General features: G+C 45.0%; 1 protein-coding gene across 1 annotated transcript in view; it reads left to right on the top strand.

Moving 5' to 3' along the window:
• The window catches only part of LOC122926974 (phospholipase A2 inhibitor and Ly6/PLAUR domain-containing protein-like), a 46,679-nt gene extending 24,133 nt beyond the window's left edge, over window positions 1-22,546 (top strand). The window contains exons 2-5 of the mRNA XM_044278507.1: window positions 16,520-16,639; window positions 17,982-18,131; window positions 19,072-19,212; window positions 21,968-22,546. Of these exons, the coding sequence (XP_044134442.1) occupies window positions 16,520-16,639; window positions 17,982-18,131; window positions 19,072-19,212; window positions 21,968-22,161 (605 nt within the window). The 3' untranslated portion in view covers window positions 22,162-22,546. The remainder of the gene's footprint in view (window positions 1-16,519; window positions 16,640-17,981; window positions 18,132-19,071; window positions 19,213-21,967) is intronic.

The raw sequence follows: 22,546 nt of genomic DNA, 5'->3' as shown, positions 1-22,546 counted from the left end.
GCAGTTATATCACACCCTTCAATCAGTTTTTTGGGGGGCAACAGGTATATCACACCTGTTTCAAATAGTTGTTCCAATAGCGCTTGTCCCTCTATATAGCTGCGGTATTGCAGCAGAACCACACACAACTACTGCACAATACAAATGCACTATAATATACTTTCTATGTTAGTTAAGTACATCACACCCCTCAGTATATCACACCTATCGATAGCACACCTATACCAGTCCTTAAAAGGACTTTTGTGGGACTATTAGCTAGCATTTGGTGTCCCTAACGGCCTGTCCCTGCTCCACAAAGTAACCTCTCCCTACACTGGCAAAACACAGAAAGTAAATGCCAGATCGGGTTCTGTTATAGGTTTGGGGGTGTCCATGTGCTGAAACGTTTCAATTGGCTGTCCTGTCCCACCTTATGGATGTGTCATGGGTCAAAGTTTGGCACAATGCAAAAAAATATGGCGCCAGCGGACAAGGCAAGTCGCCGCAAAACGACCGCCAGGCGAACAGCAAGGCCATCTCTAGTACTGATATGTGAGGTACCAAGTATAATTTATACCTCCCATATAAGTACACTGCTGTATATACTACAGTATATATCTGTACAAACTGTATCTATACTTGAATATGCAACCTCCAACTGTCTCACCCCACAGATGGCGGGGTCGCTATTGACAGTGACAACTGAGAGTTAAAAGACTGGGATCGGAGTCTTCTCCTTGGGGTAGGTTCACACAAAGTATTTTGGAGGAGGTTTTGAGACAGAATTTCCTGCAGATTTTTCAGCCAGGACCAGAAGTGGATTTAAAGGAAGGACCTATATACCGCAGTGTACTGATATGTGAGGTATAATAGATGCAGTGTGTATAGTTATTTAGTGTATACAGCAGGGTACTGATATGTGAGGTACCAAGTGTAATTTACAATTTGTACCTCCTATATCAGTACACTGCTGTATATACTATATATCTGTACACAAGGCATCTATTTTACCTTGTATCTCACATATCAGTACACTGCTGTATATACTATATATCTGTACACACTGCAGGTTTTTCAGCCAAGGCCAGAAGTGGATTTGAAGGAAGGGCTTATACTTCTCCTACCTGCCTCTACCTGAGCAAGGCACAATGTGGAGCTGAATTTTGCTTTACTTGGTCATGCCCCTATGTAAACCATATCAATACAAGAAAGGAAATAACGGTGGAACACAAAAATGCCTCATCACGTGGTCAGGGATATACTTTATTTCCCCCCCCCCCCAAAAGCTACACATACCGTTATAAAGCTCAAAACTCCTCCCCAGCGGCGTCTGATACTACTATGCAGACCGAAATACTTCCGAGCAGCATCTCATACCAGTGTGCATTCCAAAATACCTCTGAGCAGCATCTGATACCAGCGTGCATCCCAAAATATGTCCGAGCACCATCTGATACTAGCATGCATTCCAACATACCTCCTTAACTTCTCCATATAAATACAGCATTGCATCACAACAAATATCCCCAACAGCGCCAAATAAATACCACCATAAAGTACCTAATATCCAGAATTATGCCCTACTGGCAGCAGCATTGTCCCCATTTAAATGTCTCTGGAGTAAGACTGGAGTTGGAGGGAGAGAGCTTCCTCGTAGAAGATAGAATGGAATGGGTAAAAAGAGGTGTCACAGGTCACATGGTAATAGGTATAATAGACGCAGTGTGTACTGATATATAGTATATACAGCAGTATACTGATATATCAGATACAAGGTATAATAGATGCAGTGGTGTAGCTAGAAATGACTGGGCCCCACAGCAAATTTTTGAACGGGGCCCCCCTAGCAACTTCTTTACACCCCCCTACTCCAATGCTACCCCCACTCCTATGACTAGTCAAGATCACTCTCTCAGACCAGGTCTGGTAGCTGCTCCGTCTATTGCCTATATGTATATACTATATATAATGTCATTGCATAATACTGTTGAGGGGGCCCTGACAATAAAATCTTTTAGTCCTCCTCCTGTATAGGCCCCTTCTAAGGCCTCGAAGCAGCTGCTTCACCTACTTCCCCTAGAGTTACGCCCCTGTCAAGTCCCCTAATGGGACAAAAATGAAAGTTCAAAAAATTATTAAAAACTTTAAAAATTCAAATCACCCTTTTTCTAAGGGTACTTTCACACTAGTGTCGCTGGATTCCAGCAGGCAGTTCCATCGCCTGAACTGCCTGCCGGATCCGGCAATCTGTATGCAAACGGATACCATTTGTAGATGGATCCGGATCCGTCTCACAAATGTATTGCAATACCGGATCTGTCTCTCCGGTTGTCATCCGGAAAAACGGAAAATGAAAAAACGGATCTGGTATTCATCTTTTTCACATTTTTAAAGGTCTGCGCATGCGCAGACTGCAAAAGCGAATCAGTTTTTCCGGAACACTTAGGGCCGGATCCGGCATTAATGCATTTCAATGTATTTCAATGCATTTCAATGTAAAATAATGCCGCATCCGGCATTCCGGCAAGTGTTCCGGAATTTTGGACGGAGAAAATACCGCAGCATGCCGTACGGTGACTGAACTGAAGACATCCTGATGCATACTGAATGGATTGCTCTCCATTCAGAATGCATTAGGATAAAACTGATCAATTTATTTCCGGTATTGAGCCCCTAGGACGGAACTCCATACCGGAAAAGAAAAACGCTAGTGTTAAAGTACCCTAATTTTACATATAGAAATAATCATTAACAAAATAAGCATAACATCACCGTATCCGAAAATGTCCAAAGTATTAGAATTATTAGAATATACCAATATTTATTGTGTGCGGTGAATGCTGTAATGGAAAAAAGTTATGACTGTCTGAATATAGTAATGCAAAGGACAAATTTCTTAAAGTTGTTTAATTTTTTAAGTAGCAAAACATAAATCCAAATAATATCAAATTTGGAATCATCATAATTATACTATTTTTTTATGTGTCATGTGAGCATTTGGAATTTCTTTTTTTATTAAAATTTTTTCAATTTTACCCTATATAGAATTTGGTGGCATTAAGTAATACAACTTGTCCCAAAAAAAAAATCACGGAAAAAAGATACAAAACATATATAATATGTTATGCGTATGTACTAGGCTACATTTATAAAGTCAAAGAAAATAATGCACTATAGCAATAGATGCAAACATAACATATGGACTTAGCCCTCACTCTAATGATAATATCTGAGACTCTTAGCCAATATATTTTGATTAGTGTTGATCGAGCACCAAAGTGCTCGGATGCTCGTGGGCTTAGGCCGAACACATTGGGATGCTCGGGTGCTCTACCGAGCACCCGAGCACAATGGAAGTCAATAAGAGAATTCGAGCATTAAACCAGGCACCCCCTGCTCTGAAGAGGGGAGGGCGCCTGGTTCATATGAATAGGTCAGAAATTGATGGAAACACCACTGAAATGGTTTGGGAACAGCATGGGGAGGATGTCTGGATATCTTTGACTTCCAGGTCGCTGCTGGGAACGATGCTGTCCGAGTAGTACGCCACTTTTACAGACTGACAATAATACGCACAAAACCAAAGATAAAATCGATTTTAATGGAAATTTTTTTAGGAAACATTCTTTCCTGTATATTTACTTGTATATAAAGTGCTGCCAAAACTTACAAGGAACCGGCACTCCAACACACCCTTTTTCACACATAAAGGAGGGCATCATACACAGCCTTGAAAAATTATGATTGATGGCCTGCTGGTGACCCTCAAAAACATTTGGAGCAAGGGCCTGCTGATCTGACCATCTAAAACATTATGAGTGAGGGCCTGCTGCCGATTTGGTGACTCTAGATAACCTGGGGCCGATCGCACGTCCCCTTGACGGCAACGATAAATTCGGATGTCTGCCCTATCAAATTTCAATGTTATTTTCAGCGCAAACCATGGTGACCACGGGTAACAGGGAATCATGGTTCGATTTCGGAGAGGGAGCCTACAGGTGAGCTTACCCTGTAAAAGATTTTAGGTGTGGGCCTGTAGGTGAGCTGACCCTGTAAAAGATTTCAGGTGCACGCCTGCTGGTGAGCTGACCCTTTAAAAAATTATATGCAAGGGCCTGAAGATGAGCTGACCCAATAAAAGATTGTAGGTGAAGGCCTGCTGGGGAGCTCAACCTTTAAAAAATTATATGCCTGGGCCTGCTGGTGAGCTGACCCTGTAAAACATTATATTTGAGGGCCTGCTGGTAAGCTGACCCTGTAAAAGATTTGAGGTGCAGGCCTGCTGGTGAGCTGACCCTGTAAAAGATTTTAGGAGAGGGCCTGCTGGGGAGCTGGCCCTGTAAAAGATTGTAGGTGAGGGCCTGCAGGTGAGCTGACCCTCTAAAAGGTTGTAGGTGAGGGCCTGCAGGTGAGCTCACCCTCTAAAACATTTTATGCAAGGGCCTTCAGGAGAGCTGACCCCGTAAAAGATTGTAGGTGAAGGCCTGCTATTGGGCTCAGCCTCTGAACAACTATATGCGAGGGCCTGCTGGTGAGATGACCCTGTAAAAGATTTTAGGTGCGGGCCTGCACGTGAGCTGACCCTGTAAAAAATTATATGCGAGGGCCTGCAGTTGAGCTGACCCTGTATAATATTATATGCAAAGGGCATATGCAACACCCAGGCCACAGGGGTATAACTTGTGAGCTGACAGTGGACCGAGGAATAATAAACAGTTAGTTCTTTATTCACAGTTTTGACACTCCCTAGGCCGGGCTGTGTCAAAACTGGTAGTGGTAGTGATCAAGGTGTCCTTGATGGTGAATAGGTTTCATAGTGCTTGTGCAGCTGGGCCCCTGAATTAGGTAATGTCGTGATGCCAGCACCTTGGTGGTGCAAAATGATTAGAGTGATCTTAGTGTGGAGATGGAAGAATGAGACAGAGTTCAAATCCAACTTGGAACTTTACTGTAAGCAGGGTCTTGACAGCAATTTACATCCAGATATAAACAGTCTCTTATAAATATGGAGGTTAGATGTGGTAAATCCCGGTAACTGGCTGTATATGTGGCTATATCTCAGGTTATAGTAGGAAATTGTGTACTCACAGGTATTTAGTCCTGAATCTGGTCCTGGTCTCAGTGACGGTGGTTTTAGGATCCTAATCTTCTACTTCAGTGTTGCTACAGATGGCCTTTCTGTACTTGTAATAATAAACGGTGAGGCTGACGGAAGCTAATGAATCCTTGTAAAATGGCTATTGTCCTTTTTTGTCTTTATATAGAAAATAATCTTTCACTGGTACCCCAGAAGGATGTACCGTAGAAGCAAGGTCCCACCTTTTGCCTATTCCTTGGCTTTGATAACTGAGATAGGTCTGGGCTACTCTGGGCCGTGGAGCTCCAGAGAGCTGAGAGGAAGGGGTCCTCTCCTTCCCCCTGCACCTCACTACTCCTTCTACTACATCTCACCAACTCCAACTACTCTAACTAGGCCTGAACCGAGGTATATACACTGTGGTCCTATCCCCATCTAGTGGTGGAATAGGTGGAATGCACCTAACAGCCTGTTAACAGGGATCTTTATACAAAAGTGTAATTCAATATGGTACAACATACAATATAACAAGACTTGCAGTGCCCATATACACGAGTGGCCAATTTGGAGCTGCAACCTATTTCGGTAGCATGTTGCAATATTGTATTTTATTTATATTTAATTTGTTTCATGAGAAACTGGAGTCCTGGGAGGTGTCTGCAACAATAAGGAGACTTTAAGCACAGCCTGAAGTCCAGAAATTGTTAAAACATTGGAAAATATTTTAGAAGGTGAAGCTACAATCTCAAAGCCAAGAGGAGCTCCCTTGTCCCGAGGAATTAAGGTGCAGTGTGTGCCTTGGCTGGATCTAGACATTTTCTGAGGAAGGGGAATTTCTGACTTCTGTTTATGGGTGAAGGAAAGGACAAGACTGATGATGTCTTAAACAACTGACTACAATGGTTCTCACAGTCGCCTGATCGGAACATCCCCCTGAGGAAGCTGACGCTATCCTGAAGGTCATCAATAGAAGAAAGCGGTCAACCGCTTTAACTGTTCACAGTAACTTGACTAGGGGTGCCCAAACTTTTTAATGCCACTGTATAATATAAACTCGGTGGGCACCAAATCTGTCCTTCAAATAGAGTCAACTAGAGCAAATGATGCCATTCTGCAAAGCCCCAGTTCACACAGTAAAACATTTTGGGACATGACAATGCCTATTATCTTTATTGTTTATTGTTATCTTAAGTATGGGAAAGGGAGGTAATTTTAATTTTTATATATTTTTATTTTTTTATATTTTAAAAACTTTTTAATTTTTTTTCCACTTTTTTTTAAGTTCCCATAGGAGACCCGAACATGCAATTGTTTGATCTCTTCTCCCATAGACTGCAATAATTTAACATTGAAGGCCAGGGAAGAGTCTTTATGTTTCTGTGGAGCCCTGCCATAGATCTTTTAGAGGGCTCCAGGCTGACACAGCAACCGAACAGCTCCTTCATTCTCATAACTTGCTTTTGGGTTTCACATCTAAGATGCTGTGGTCACAATTGGCCACAGCATCTGGAGGTAAAATGTCCATGATTGGCATTATCGCCGATTATGGATATTGCCTTCCGGTGTCTGCTTTGTAAAACAGTAGGCACTCAGTGGCTACAGCTTCTGAGCAGGCACCATTTTTAAAGATCAGACTTTTGCTGTACTTATATGGGGGAGGTCAGGAAGGGGGTTAATGCAGCGGTGTAGCTGTTTACATGTAGTAAGGCTGAAGCTCAGCCTGCGTTTGTGGGAGGGGCGGAGGAGGCCTATTTAGTGCCACCTCACGCTCCCATCATGGACGCCGCGCTCTCACGTGACGTCTCTGCGCATCGAGGTTACAGTGCCGACGCTGCCACTCACCTACGCTGCTGCCCCTTCCAGCCTTCGCTCAAAGTATTCCTTCCTCTGGAACCGCGCTCCCCCGGTAAGCCAAGCGGCGCCTCGAGCTGCTCCCTGTCCTGGGAGCCTCGGCGCCGCGCTCCCACATACCCGCATGTCGCTTCCTGGCCCCACCTCCCGCTGATCGCCAGGCAGCATTGAAGCCGAGTCCCCAGCGCTCCCACTTACTTTGCATGTTCGCAACCTGGCCCCACCTCCCGCACCGGCTGGTCTCCAGGCAACACTGACGCCGGGTCCCTGGCGCAGCTACCCCCCCCCCCCCATTAACCCCTTCACCTGGCATCCCATGAAATAGCATCCTGGCTTCACCAGGGTGCTTAAAAGACATACATTGGTTGCTCAGCTTGCAAACCCGACAGCTGAGGCCTCAGCAAAAACAGTACATACCTGGGCAATGAGCTGGCTGGGGCTCCAGCAACAACCAAAACAAGGTTTCCAAACAGTGGAAGCCCATGCACGCCGCCCACAGCCATGCATCAGATACTTCACCAAAGTCCCACACATGCCGGAGCCAGGCCCCAATCAATAAAAAAAAAAAAAAAAAAAAAAAACTCATTTTTCAGGTACACACATACGTGGTATATTTCATGAGTCATGTCAATGTTTTTCTTCAAGTTTCATCCACGCCATGGTCTGCCACGCAGCAGACTCATGTCAATTTTTCCTTCCTTAAGTTTCGTCCACGCTATGGTCTGCCACGCAGCAGATTCATGTCTTTTTTTCTCAGGTTCACTCACGCTATTGTCTGCCACGCAGCAGATTCATGTCAATTTTTCCTTCCTTAAGTTTCGTCCACGCTATTGTCTGCCACGCAGCAGATTCAGGTCAATTTCCTCAGGTTCGCTCACGCTATGGTCTGCCACGCAGCAGATTCATGTCAATTTTTCCTTCCTTAAGTTTCGTCCACGCTATGGTCTGCCACGCAGCAGATTCATGTCTTTTTTCCTCAGGTTCACTCACGCTATTGTCTGCCACGTAGCAGATTCATGTCAATTTTCTCAGGTTCGCTCACGCTATTGTCTGCCACGCAGCAGATTCAGGTCAATTTCCTCAGGTTCGCTCACGCTATGGTCTGCCACGCAGCAGATTCATGTCTTTTTTCCTCAGGTTCACTCACGCTATTGTCTGCCACGTAGCAGATTCATGTCAATTTTCTCAGGTTCGCTCACGCTATTGTCTGCCACGCAGCAGATTCATGTCAATTTCCTCAGGTTCGCTCACGCTATGGTCTGCCACGCAGCAGATTCATGTCTTTTTTCCTCAGGTTCACTCACGCTATTGTCTGCCACGCAGCAGATTCATGTCAATTTTTTCTTCCTTAAGTTTCATCCACGCTATGGTCTGCCACGCAGCAGACTCATGTCAAATTCCTCAGGTTCGCTCACGCTATCGTCTGCCACGCAGCAGATTCATGTCAATTTTCCTCAGGTTTGCTCACGCTATTGTCTGCCACGCAGCAGATTCATGTCAATTTTTCCTTCCTTAAGTTTCATCCACGCTATTGTCTGCCACGCAGCAGATTCATGTCAATTTCCTCAGGTTCGCTCACGCTATTGTCTGCCACGCAGCAGATTCATGTCAATTTTCTCAGGTTCGCTCACGCTATTGTCTGCCACGTAGCAGATTCATGTCAATTTTCTCAGGTTCGCTCACGCTATGGTCTGCCACGCAGCAGATTCATGTCTTTTTTCCTCAGGTTCACTCACGCTATTGTCTGCCACGTAGCAGATTCATGTCAATTTTCTCAGGTTCGCTCACGCTATTGTCTGCCACGCAGCAGATTCATGTCAATTTCCTCAGGTTCGCTCACGCTATGGTCTGCCACGCAGCAGATTCATGTCTTTTTTCCTCAGGTTCACTCACGCTATTGTCTGCCACGTAGCAGATTCATGTCAATTTTCTCAGGTTCGCTCACGCTATTGTCTGCCACGCAGCAGATTCATGTCAATTTTTTCTTCCTTAAGTTTCATCCACGCTATGGTCTGCCACGCAGCAGACTCATGTCAAATTCCTCAGGTTCGCTCACGCTATCGTCTGCCACGCAGCAGATTCATGTCAATTTTCCTCAGGTTTGCTCACGCTATTGTCTGCCACGCAGCAGATTCATGTCAATTTTTCCTTCCTTAAGTTTCATCCACGCTATTGTCTGCCACGCAGCAGATTCATGTCAATTTCCTCAGGTTCGCTCACGCTATTGTCTGCCACGCAGCAGATTCATGTCAATTTTCTCAGGTTCGCTCACGCTATTGTCTGCCACGTAGCAGATTCATGTCAATTTTCTCAGGTTCGCTCACGCTATTGTCTGCCACGCAGCAGATTCATGTCAATTTTTCCTTCCTTAAGTTTCATCCACGCTATGGTCTGCCACGCAGCAGACTCATGTCAAATTCCTCAGGTTCGCTCACGCTATTGTCTGCCACGCAGCAGATTCATGTAAATTTTCCTCAGGTTTGCTCACGCTATTGTCTGCCACGCAGCAGATTCATGTCAATTTCCTCAGGTTCGCTCACGCTATTGTCTGCCACGCAGCAGATTTATGTCAATTTCCTCAGGTTCGCTCACGCTATTGTCTGCCACGCAGCAGATTCATGTCAATTTTTCCTTCCTTAAGTTTCATCCACGCTATCGTCTGCCACGCAGCAGATTCATGTCAATTTTCCTCAGGTTCGCTCACGCTATTGTCTGCCACGCAGCAGATTCATGTCAATTTTCCTTAGGTTCATCTACGCTATTGTCTGCCACGCAGCAGATTCATGTCAATTTCCTCAGGTTCGCTCACGCTATTGTCTGCCACGCAGCAGATTCATGTCAATTTTTCCTTCCTTAAGTTTCATCCACGCTATCGTCTGCCACGCAGCAGATTCATGTCAATTTTCCTCAGGTTCGCTCACGCTATTGTCTGCCACGCAGCAGATTCATGTCAATTTTCCTTAGGTTCATCTACGCTATTGTCTGCCACGCAGCAGATTCAGGTCAATTTTTCTTTCCTTAAAGTTTCATCCACGCTGTTGTCTGCCACGCAGCAGATTCATGTCAATTTTCCTTAGGTTCATCTACGCATTGTCTGCCACGCAGCGGATTCATGTCAATTTTGTCTGTTCCTTAGATTCATCCACGCTATTGTCTGCCACGCAGCGGATTCATATCAATTTTGTCTGTTCCTTAGATTCATCCACGCTATTGTCTGCCACGCAGCAGATTCATGTCAATTTTGTCTGTTCCTTAGGTTCATCCACGCTATTGTCTGCCACGCAGCAGATTTAGGTCAAATTTTCCTTGGGTTCAGCCACGCTGTTGTCTGCCACGCGGCAGATTCATGTCAATGTTCCTTAGGTTCCTTCATACAATTGTCTGTCCACGCTATTGTCTGCCACGCAGCAGACTCATGTCAATTTCGTCTTTTCCTTAAGATTCATTCATGCTTGTCTGCCACGCAGCAGATTTACGTCAATTTAAATGTTTCTTTCACGTAATCATCTGCCACGCAGCAGTTGCCCTTTCCGTCTCGTTTTCTTTCCCTAACACATATCAGGCTTCAGTTGTGGTCTGCCACGCAGCAGTCCACGTGAGTTTTCCGGACATGCATCAGGTTCATCCACCGCCCTGACACGCATCAGGGACAGGTTCCCACGTCTCATGCGCTACTCACTCGCCCCGTCCTAATCCAGGTGCCTCGCTGCGCCTCACGAGCTTTGCCTCTAGCCACGCAGCTAGCCCACGGGTTCTGGCCGCCTGCAAGGCGTCAGGTCATTCAGGGGCACCTCACAGGTGTCAGGCACGGTCAAGCTTGACTCAGCTTTCGCTCCCTGATTCACGTCAGGTCCTACCTTCTTCTGCTCTCAAACCTCACCCCATGTTTCTAGGGTCACCCCGGAGGTCTGTTCGGTTCGAAGTTCGCTAGGCGAATTCCTCAAGGTACCAATCCCAGGTCACCTTTTTTCATCCAGGTCGTTTTCGTTTACGATTGCATCAGCCAAGTCCAGGTAAGTTTGATTTCACTACTTCATTCCTTAGGATCAGGCTAGCATCCGCAGGTCTTTTTCCTTCAGGTAGTCTAGGCCAGCTCATCAGGTAGGTTGGGCCTCTTAACCTCTTCCTGGTAACGGATTCGGTCACTCTTCGGTGTCATTCAGAGGGTTTCACCGATTCACTCGCTGGTGTCAGGTGGCTCTATCACCCTTACCTTCCATTTTTCCTGTTCACAGCACGATGTCTCACGCATCGGATATCGCCGAGACTCGCTCCATTCCGGAATCGCCCGGCTCAGCCCACGGAAGCACTCTTTCATGCAGGCAATGGACCATCCCGAAACTCATGGCCGAATTAACCAGGAGAGACATCCGCTATCCTGCCTCAGCCCGCAAAGCTGAGTTGTACAGGCTACTGACGGCAGGGCCTATCTCAGCGGCTGAAGAGCAGGTGTCTCTGTCCACGGTCCAGACAGCGCTGGCCCAGCTTCATTCCGCTATCAACACTCTCACCAGTTCGGTGTCCGACATGCAGACCAGGTTGCTAGTGGTGGAAACCAGGCCATCAAGTTCAAGCACTCCCACCTCTCCGACTCCAGGCCCGTCCGCCATTCATGCCCCAACCCCAAGCCAGGCCCCCAGCTCCTTCACCATTTCCCCATCACATTTCGTTCCCGATAATATCCGAAAGGACACTTTGGCAGGTGATGCCAGACGCCGATCCATCGGGGGTTCCTCCACCCGCCATCGAGACACCGATGATGGATTGAGCAAGCATGTCAGAACTGCCAAGTCACTCATCCATAACTCCCTATCCCTCAATACAGCCAGGAACTACAAGACCGGGTGGGAAACCTTTTTTCCTCACAATTCTCCCTCAGACACCCACAAGGACATCTGGATCAAACAACTCATCTCATGGCATTCCTGGCTTATTGTCACACAGACCTTCACCTATCTTTCAGCACCATCAAATTGTACCTGGCAGGGGTACAATATTTCCTCACTTTAGATTTCCCAGGCAGCCAGTCCATATTTTCTTCCCAGGCCATCAAATCCACCCTTAGAGGGTTCCAAAAGAGCAGCAACAAGCCGGAGTCCCGCAGGAAACCAGTCACCGGGACAATGTTCAGGGCTTTTTCCACCTCCCTAGACAACGATCCTTTCGGGCCATACAAAAGCATAGTGATCAAAGCTGCCATGTATCTCAGTTTCTACGGGTTCTTACAGCCCGGGGAATTCACCAGCTCTCCGGGACACACAAGCCTCACTTCAGACCAGCTGGTCTGGCAGCAGACCCATTGCACCCTTTCTCTCCCTTCCACCAAAACTTCCCAAGTAGGACCTCCAGTCAAAATTGTCTACTTCCAGACCTTCAATGAATGGTGCCCGGTGGCCGTGTTCAACAAGCTTCTCGCTATCTCAACAGTTTCCGCGCCAGGCAGCCCTCTCTTTCCCTTCAACTCCAAAGGTCTGTCAACTTCACAGTTCATCCATCACATCAGAACTTTAGCTTCCGGGCTGGGGTTCGATGCCAAGGCCATCTCAGGGCATTCGTTCCGCATAGGCGCGGCTTCCGCAGCATCAAGTCACGGGGTCCCAGCACACGTCATCCAGGAAATGGGCAGATGGCAATCCTCCTGCTTCACGCATTACATCCCTAATCCACGAGCCGAGATCGCCAAGGCTTTCACCAACTTAGCCCCATGAGTTCTACCCTCACATTTCCTACCCGTTGACTTTTGCCCCTCATTTAGCTCGCACCCGGCCATGGCTTCCCGCACACCCCAGCCATCTGTAGCAGACAGCCTGTCATCCCTTCCCCCCCCCCCCTGTCCTCAGCCATGGTCTCTCACCGTAGCCAGGACCACAAGTAGTAAGGCTGAAGCTCAGCCTGCGTTTGTGGGAGGGGCGGAGGAGGCCTATTTAGTGCCACCTCACGCTCCCATCATGGACGCCGCGCTCTCACCCCTCCCACCCTTCCCCTTTCTTCACCTTTCTCACCATCAGGCATGCCCCTCATTTAGCTCGCACCCGGCCATGGCTTCCCGCACACCCCAGCCATCTGTAGCAGACAGTCTGTCATCCCTCCCCCCCCCCCCCTGTCCTCAGCCACGGTCTCTCACCGTAGCCAGGACCACAACTATGGTTTTAAAATAATTGTGGGTGAACAATTTGTTTCCTCTCTTAAATATTTCAAGATCAAGAAAATGGATGTGTTCTTCATTTCTTTCATGGGTGAACCACAAATTATACTTATTTAAATTCATGAATACCAGAAACGTATTTAACCCTTTTTCACCACCTAATAAGCCAATCATCCATATCTTCGAAAATGTTAAAATATTTTTTTTAAATTTTAAAAACTGGTTCCCCTCCGAAGGTGGACATTCTCTTTCTCACTCATCTACGCATAGATTGGCCACTGTAGTATATAGATAGAATAGAACGAAAGAGACTATTCTAGAAGCAAAGAGCACAAAACCACCTCCCAATCAGAGGAACGTCAAATCGAGAGAAGAAGGGTTAAACAGGACCTTGGATCTTCATGCGGCAACAATTCGGGAATGGTTTCAACTCGTAATCACAATCATGCTCCTCAAACCAGGCACTATAAACAAGGACACAGATATATGCCTAAAAAGAGGTTTTCTTATGAACAAAAATGACACAGATTTTCTTCTAAAAATTATTTTTGGCCTAGAAATCCTAACTCTTCTGATTAGCATGTTACAAGAAGGGGAGGATCTGAAGAAAGAAACAGAGGAGAGACAACAAGCCTGAGCACAAACATCCCAAATTTTCCATATCAGAAGACGAGGGATGGGTGTTATCTGGGATGGGCACTCCTTGGAAACATCTAAAAGAAAAGTTAGACAAGATAGTAGGAAAAATAGAGTGAAATGTGACCAGCCAAAAAAGCAGGGGGACACCTAAAACACTGTAGGCAGGTAGGGTTTTTGACCACCTGTATGTGCTTCACATTTCTTACCATGCACTATGTGTTTAACTATCTGCCTCTTGCTTTGTAGAAATATTTATGTCTGCCATTACAAGTCTTAGCCACCAGGTGTCCCCCTTATCTTTTAAATGCATTCTGTGGATTTTGAAATCTTGTCTTGAATTTTTGTGGATATTTAATCCAATGATATATTTTATTTTATCTCTGTCTGGCATGGATGTTAAATTTGATGTCTGATATTGCAACCAAGGGCTCATGCACTCGACCGTACTGGCTCAGTGCCCATGCTGTGGACTGCAAATAGCGGTCTGCAATTCATGGGCACCGCCCATGTACATTTTGTATTGATTTGAATGGGTCCCTGATCCGCAAGATAAGGCCAAAGAGAGAAAGGATCTGAAAACCCATGGGCTTCTGATTTGTGCCTCCGCTCCGAAAAAGATAGGTGAAGTCCTATCTTCGGTCGTATCTTGCGGATCACGGATGCATTCAAGTTAATGGGTCCGCATCCACAGCACGGAGTGCACACGGCCAGCGCCCGTATATTAGATACCCGCTGTTTACTGTCCGCAATACGGGCTCTGAGCCCGTATGGTTGTTTGCATGAGCCCTAAGCCTCATTCAAGCTGTAATACAGGTCCTTCTAAAAAAATTAGCATATTGTGATAAAGTTCATTATTTTCTGTAATGTACTGATAAACATTAGACTTTCATATATTTTAGATTCATTACACACAACTGAAGTAGTTCAAGCCTTTTATTGTTTTAATATTGATGATTTTGGCTACAGCTCATGAAAACCCCAAATTCCTATCTAAAAAAATTAGCATATTTCATCCGACCAATAAAAGAAAAGTGTTTTTAATACAAAAAAAGTCAACCTTCAAATAATTATGTTCAGTTATGCACTCAATACTTGGTCGGGAATCCTTTTGCAGAAATGACTGCTTCAATGCGGCGTGGCATGGAGGCAATCAGCCTGTGGCACTGCTGAGGTGTTATGGAGGCCCAGGATGCTTCGATAGCGGCCTTAAGCTCATCCAGAGTGTTGGGTCTTGCGTCTCTCAACTTTCTCTTCCCAATATCCCACAGATTCTCTATGGGGTTCAGGTCAGGAGAGTTGGCAGGCCAATTGAGCCCAGTAATACCATGGTCAGTAAACCATTTACCAGTGGTTTTGGCACTGTGAGCAGGTGCCAGGTCGTGCTGAAAAATGACATCTTCATCTCCATAAAGCTTTTCAGCAGATGGAAGCATGAAGTGCTCCAAAATCTCCTGATAGCTAGCTGCATTGACCCTGCCCTTGATAAAACACAGTGGACCAACACCAGCAGCTGACATGGCACCCCAGACCATCACTGACTGTGGGGACTTGACACTGGACTTCAGGCATTTTGGCATTTCCCTCTCCCCAGTCTTCCTCCAGACTCTGGCACCTTGATTTCCGAATGACATGCAAAATTTGCTTTCATCCGAAAAAAGTACTTTGGACCACTGAGCAACAGTCCAGTGCTGCTTCTCTGTAGCCCAGGTCAGGCGCTTCTGCCGCTGTTTCTGGGGAATGCGGCACCTGTAGCCCATTTCCTGCACACGCCTGTACACGGTGGCTCTGGATGTTTCTACTCCAGACTCAGTCCACTGCTTCCGCAGGTCCCCCAAGGTCTGGAATCGGTCCTTCTCCACAATCTTCCTCAGGGTCCGGTCACCTCTTCTCGTTGTGCAGCGTTTTCTGCCACACTTTTTCCTTCCCACAGACTTCCCACTGAGGTGCCTTGATACAGCACTCTGGGAACAGCCTATTCGTTCAGAAATGTCTTTCTGTGTCTTACCCTCTTGCTTGAGGGTGTCAATGATGGCCTTCTGGACAGCAGTCAGGTCGGCAGTCTTACCCATGATTGCAGTTTTGAGTACTGAACCAGGCTGGGAGTTTTTAAAAGCCTCAGGAATCTTTTGCAGGTGTTTAGAGTTAATTAGTTGATTCAGATGATTAGGTTAATAGCTCGTTTAGAGAACCTTTTCATGATATGCTAATTTTTTTAGATAGGAATTTGGGGTTTTCATGAGCTGTATGCCAAAATCATCAATATTAAAACAATAAAAGGCTTGAACTACTTCAGTTGGTGTGTAATGAATCTAAAATATATGAAAGTCTAATGTTTATCAGTACATTACAGAAAATAATGAACTTTATCACAATATGCTAATTTTTTTAGAAGGACCTATATATTCTTTGTATGTATAGTGTTATTTCTAGTGTGCCCTTAAGGTGATTAAATATATAATTTATTCTTGTGCTGTCTTGTATCTCGATCATGAATCCCCACGTCCGTGTTTCGGCATAGTTATACGCTACCGCGGGTTGGTCTCTTACCCTATATAAGCCCCTTAGCGGACCGGGCTTATATCAAACAAGAAACTGGGGCAGTGAAAAGGCTCTCGCAGCTTGTTGCCTCTCTGGGCCCGGGTGGACAGGAGGTGTGTGTGTCAACTGTACCAAGACTGACCTTACCCGCTCCTCCAGGAGGGTGTAATGTCAGGCCTTGGTAACCCGTGACCATACCATATCTCGCTGGCTCTACGTAGTTGACGTCCGACGTCAGTCGGGGTGCGGTATTCATCACAATATTCATTATAATTTTTGTCCTGCAGGTTATTCTCTCTCATGCATTGAATGTATGTCACAGGAGGGCACTATATGTAATGGAACATCGAAGGTCTGCTCCTCTGGAGATGATTCTTGTATTTCCACTTACATCCTTACATCAATGGGTAGGTACAAAACATTACAGGGGATCCTTCTGCTCCTTCCCTCACATGCCCACTAGAAGTTCCCAGCCACATCCTCGCCTCCCTCTCATCTCCTTCTTTTATATCTTATCTCTCTCACCTTGTTTTATTCTCCATCTTCCTCAACCCGTCTCATGTTGGCCTCTCTTCTTGCTCTCTACCTGCTCTAAAAATGCGACATTGTTGAAATTTGTAAATCCTTAAAAATTAATGCTAAAGACAATTTTTGTGTGCTCAAAGGGATAATCCAACCCCAATAATGACCCCTCCAATGCGCGGGCCCCTCATATACATTATACTTACCTGCTCCCCGCCACCTGCTTTGCTCTGGATCCCTGCACGGCCGCCGCTGTGTCACCCACGATGCTAGGGAGGTTTGTCTCCATCGCGGCCTGCTATTGACTGTTCCCCCTGTTGCAGGATGTTTTGATCCGAGTGACGGGGAGATGCAGGAATCTGGAGAGACGTGGGTGTCGAGGAGCAGATACATATAATGTATACAAGGGGCCTGGGCATTGGGGGGTCCTTATAGGGGTTGGATTGCCCCTTTCACTATTTTCCTTTCTCCCAGCAAACTCCTTAAGCCCTTTTGTGACCACAAACACATGGTTTTATGGTGGCCACTAAGGGCTCCTAGGCAGCGGCATAGCTATAGTGGTCACAACGGTTGCACTGCCAATTACCATATTTTTTACTTTTTAAGATGCAGTGTGTCTTATAAAGTGAATACTAGTGAGCGATTCCATTATGGAAGCGCTCACTAGTCTGCAGGAGGCAGGGGGGTGAAGTGCTGTTGGCACTCACCTCTCCCTGCTTGATCTTCTCCGTGTGCCACACTGTACTGTCCTGACTGCGTACAGCATCAGGACGTTGTGCAAGCACTATGACCTGAAGCTGGGGGCAGTCTGGACACGTGCCCAGAAAAAACAAGGGAGCGAAGAATACTGGAAGGGACTTCTGTGGCTAGTCAAGATCGTTCTCTTAAACCATGCCCGGCAGCCACTCATTCCCATTGCTACATGTTCATACTGTATGTCATGTCACTGTATATAGTGTCACTGTATACAGTATAATCTAACTGCATAATACTGTTGAGGGGGCCCTGAAAATAAAAAACCTTGTGAACTTCCAAATCTCTAATCTATTCCAACCCTTCCCTTTCAACCTTTCCCCTTCACCAAAATCCTGATCCTTAACTTGCTCTCCGCCATTCCACCGATCTTATGTTCCTTTCTCCATCCTTGTCCTTAATAGAACTCAAAGGGTCACCTATTGCTTCTGAGGTATGGAAGCCCAAACTAAATAAACATGTCCTCATTTCTAGGTGGAATGGAAATAGCCAAAATGTATATCCGGCAATGTGCACCAAACAAAATGTGCTCGAAGACTGGGAGTATCAGCCTTCCCAATGGTAGGATAAAGACCGGGACCACCTGCTGCAAGACCAATGATTGTACACCTGCCAATCCTGTCCGTAAGTTCTCCATGTGGTATAAATTTAGCTAATGATTTGCTAGTCATTAAGGGATATGATCTTGGGATCATCAAAAATGCAGCGACTCTACATCAAATGTCCATGTTCTTGTGAAAAAAGCTCAAAATAAAGTTCTTCACACCTAGAGGGCTCCCAAACAGCTTCTCATTACAAGATCTAGGGGCACATCTATCAATAATGGAGTATTCACATTCTATCCAATTGAGTATTTAAAGGAGATATCTAACTGTTCAGTGGAGTTCCAACCAGGTGGACCCCTAACGAATACCTAGAACGGGAGTTCTGATCCTGAGTACAGAGGTCCAGATGGAGCGACAAGGCAAGCATGCGCCCTGCTGCTCCACTCATATTCTCCATGGGACCACCAAAAATAGCTGAGTTCTGTTCTCCACTATCTCTGGCAGTCACATAGATAATTAATAGAGTGACAATGCACATGTGCAGCTTGCCGGTCCATTAGGACAGGAAAACTGGACCTCATTCTCGGGATCTGAAACCTCATTCCCAGGATGGGTGAGGATCCTAACCATTGTACCCCATCTGATCAGTTAGTTATCCCCTATTCTGTGGATCGGGGATGATTTGAAAACTTTGCACAACCCATTTAAACTCAATAATGAATTTGTCTGCGGCCAGCTCCCTCTAGTGGTGGCTGCAGGCAATTTTATCATGTTTTCTTTAAGCTTCAGCTTTGCATCAGAAAAAAACAAGCTCCGACCCTTTTAAAACACATGTTCATGTTTGATGAGCTGCTTTAGCATATATTCCATGCATGAAGGATTGTGACTGCCGGCAGCCTTTAAAGGGGCATTTTAAATGGTGGTAATGTTAGATTGTGAATTTTAGCGTCAGATTGTCATGTTTTATACTGTATTTTGCTCTTTGTTGATTGATCATACTTACTGATATTTCTTTGTAGTTCCTTCAGACTCGAATGAAAAAAATGGCTTGTCATGTAAAACATGTTTTACCCCAAATTCTAAGTCCTGTGACACCGACCTGCTCACCGACTGTTTAGGAAGTGAGACTACGTGCATAAATCAGCTCACGACTAGAACAGGTAAGACAATGTATAACAATCTAATGTGTTTGTAGAAACCAAATTCTGCGATCCTGCTGTGATCAGGTGATATATCATGTGACTACATATATACAGAACCAGATCTGCTTTCTTTCAAAATTTGGCATCATTGGGGGTGTTTATAGGGAACAATTGCATCCACTTGTTGGACTGCTATAAACACTTCCATCTCTGTTCGTGCCACTGGATAGTTATACCATGTCCATTGTACCCAGAAAGTTTCTCTTAAGTTGGAGTAGAGACTTATAGGACAGTTATCCTCAATAAGTGGCAACAGAGAGACAGTTTTCCTTCTTCTAGGATAAATAATTTGCATACCTTTTTTCCCAGAGAGCTTTGCGTATAATTCTCCCTAAGCCATCTTGGCAGTCTGCATAGAAACTTTATTTCCCAAGATCCATTTCAATGGCATCTCACCCAGCCTAACCAGTACCCGTTCTAAACTGATGAGGTGGAAAAAGCCAGAAACACTGTCTGTGAAAAAAGTTCTGTTTTGTCTTATAGCAAAGTCATGTTCCAAGGTCTGCTAAAATCTCAAATGTTGACTATCCCCATCAGGTGGTGCTATCTTTCCATCTTCCAGAACTACTTTAGATACCTTTTTTTCCCAGGGAGCACTGCCTGGCCTATAAAACTCCCTAATCCAACTTGGAAGTCTCCACAGAAGAATTATTCCCCTAACTAAGAGGTGTACTCTGGTAGCTGAAAGTTTGCTTCTGGATCAACGCCATGAGCCGGGATGTTTGAAAGCAGGAGGTGCAGAAGTGCCCCAGGAGTGGTGGCCCTGGGCTACCTGAACTCACTTGGGGTTCGAGCCCACTGAGTGAAGTCACATTTGCACACACTTCACTTTCTCAGATTTTGAGGACACTCACCTGTTTTTGCCCAGGCCTTCTGGCTTGGCTGGATAAGGAATTTTTTTAAATTCCTGCCAAAGGTCCAGGCCATAAAGGCACACATGCACTTATTAATTATTTCTGTTCACTGTGTGTTCACCTTCCTCATTTGTTTGTCCCTAGGACTTCCAGGGTTGTGGAACTCTTATGGGTTACCCTTTGAGGTCAGGGAGGAGGGGAATAGTGTTGACCGCAAATATTCTAGCTGCAAATTCTTATTGCGAATATCGGCAATTCGAGAATTTGCGAAGATATAGAATATAGTGCTATAAATTCGTAATCGTGAACATTCTAGATTTTTTTTTAAAGTACCCTCACTGCTTCATGCTTGTGGGCAAATGAAAAGGCTGCAATATCTTTGTCTGAGCTTAGCAACATCCCTAGCAACCAATGGGAAAGTTCCCTCCCCCTTACTATATAAGAACCTCCCCAGCAGCCATTTTCTGCAGTTTTTTGCAGTTCTGAGAGAGAGAGCAGTGACATTGCTGTGCTCTGTGCTTTACTGTGTCATCTGGAATTGATCCTTATTCAGTTACATTAGTTAGTTAGTTAGTTAGTTAGTTAGTTAGCTCATATAGATAATACAGATAGTTAGTGGGAGATAGTCAGTGCAGGTTATATCCTGTAGCTGATAGGTTCCAGTGCAGGGTGTTAGGTGGTGTGATAGGTTCTGCTGTCCATACGTACATGCTACAGACATAGAGCTGTGATGTCACAACAATACTTAGTGCACCAATCAGTAATATCTACTCAGACCTGATAAAATGTGAAGTTGCATGTATTGCAGCCAATAAATATGTGCATCATTAGTGCTGATTTGCGCAATCGCAAATAATTGGAGCACTGTATCTGCATATAAAGCTATTGTTCTGCCATGCATGTGAAATGTAATTAAAAACAGTGCTGTAATGTAAAATTACTTACACTGATCAGGAGTTCTTCCTCACAGTCACGAAAGTTGCTGCCAACCTTTCTCTCCAGTCTCCAAAAACTTCTAGCAGCTTGAAAAATTTAGCAAAAGTGACCCACAACTGTATTGCGCGCGCAATACGCACATATTACATTGCCGATTTTCGCAATATAATTTGCTAAATTTGTGAAATATCGCAAAAATGAATATTGCCAATGCTGCTCATCACTAGAGGGAAAAGCTTGTGACCATCTGGTTCCTCACACCCCCTGTAAACCCTTTGGTGTCTCACTTGGCTCTTGACCAACCCCTGAGGAGGCAGCTCAAGTAGAAGCCAGAACAAGACTGGCCCTATTCAGCTTCAGCTGATGTCCACTAGTCCCCAACCCTTGCAGGAGCCTTCAGTCCCGAGAATTGGGAATTGGTCTATGGGGGGGGGGGGGGCCCTTCTTATATGTAAAGGGGCTACAATAGACTGCATCCTAGTTCACCTTTTTGGGTGACATTCTACACGGTTTTTTTAGTTGCACAGGGTGAAGAAATTCACATTCTTAAGCTTTCAATAAACAAAAAAAGTAGGGGCAAAAATCCAGAAACAGTTGTCTGTGAATCAGTGTTTTTCCCTTACAGAGAAAATTCTGGTTTGAGTTATAGCCCAAGTCATGTTCCAAGGTCTGCTAAAAGGTCTAACGTTGACTTACAGGGTAGTTATCCCCAACAGGTGGCATCAGAGAGTCAATTTTCTTTCTTCCAGGAGAGTTACTTTTCATACTTTCTGCCCATAGCAATGTTGTATTAAACAAGACCTTACCAAATTTCTTGTATATTTCTGTTTGTTATATTTTGCATGTTTTTCCAATATAGTTTAATATTAGTATCCATATATATTATTTTTATCACTAGTTAATCATGTGCTATCATTTTCTAGGAAAGGTTCCCACCACAACAGTCGTACGTGGCTGTTCCACCAAAGAGATGTGTGAACCTGCCCACCAGGTGTGGCGCCTTGGTGAGATGACCATTCTTTTAGAAAACACTTGTACAAACCGCGGTGTCCATGTACAACCCAGTCTGCTCCTGGCGATCATCTCCCTCGGGCTCATTTGGAAGTCCTCCTGTTAATCCTTGAAACTTAGTTGTGCAAATGTAACCACAATGCTAAAACCTATGTCTATTTCTTCCACTGTATATTTGTATGTAAGGTTGCACTTGTACTACAACACTTGAATTCAATCTCGATTTGAACGCTTCACACAGGTACAAATTCTAATAGATTTCAATCTTACAAATTGATGATTACTGTATATAAATGATTGCTATTGCATCTCTATATAAGCTACTATCTTCTAATACCTTCTAGTTATGTGTATATTATGTACAGTGCCTTACAAAAGTATTCATACCCCTTGACTTTTTTCGTGTTTTGTTACAATACAGCCTTATGTTCAATGTTTTGTTAATCTGAATTTTATGTGATGGATCAGAACACAATGAGAAAAATATATAA

Source organism: Bufo gargarizans, chromosome 2, assembly GCF_014858855.1.
Source record: "Bufo gargarizans isolate SCDJY-AF-19 chromosome 2, ASM1485885v1, whole genome shotgun sequence".
NCBI classification, from domain to species: domain Eukaryota; kingdom Metazoa; phylum Chordata; class Amphibia; order Anura; family Bufonidae; genus Bufo; species Bufo gargarizans.
Note: the sequence above shows the minus strand (reverse complement) of the source record. Positions and strands in the feature narration are given on the sequence as shown.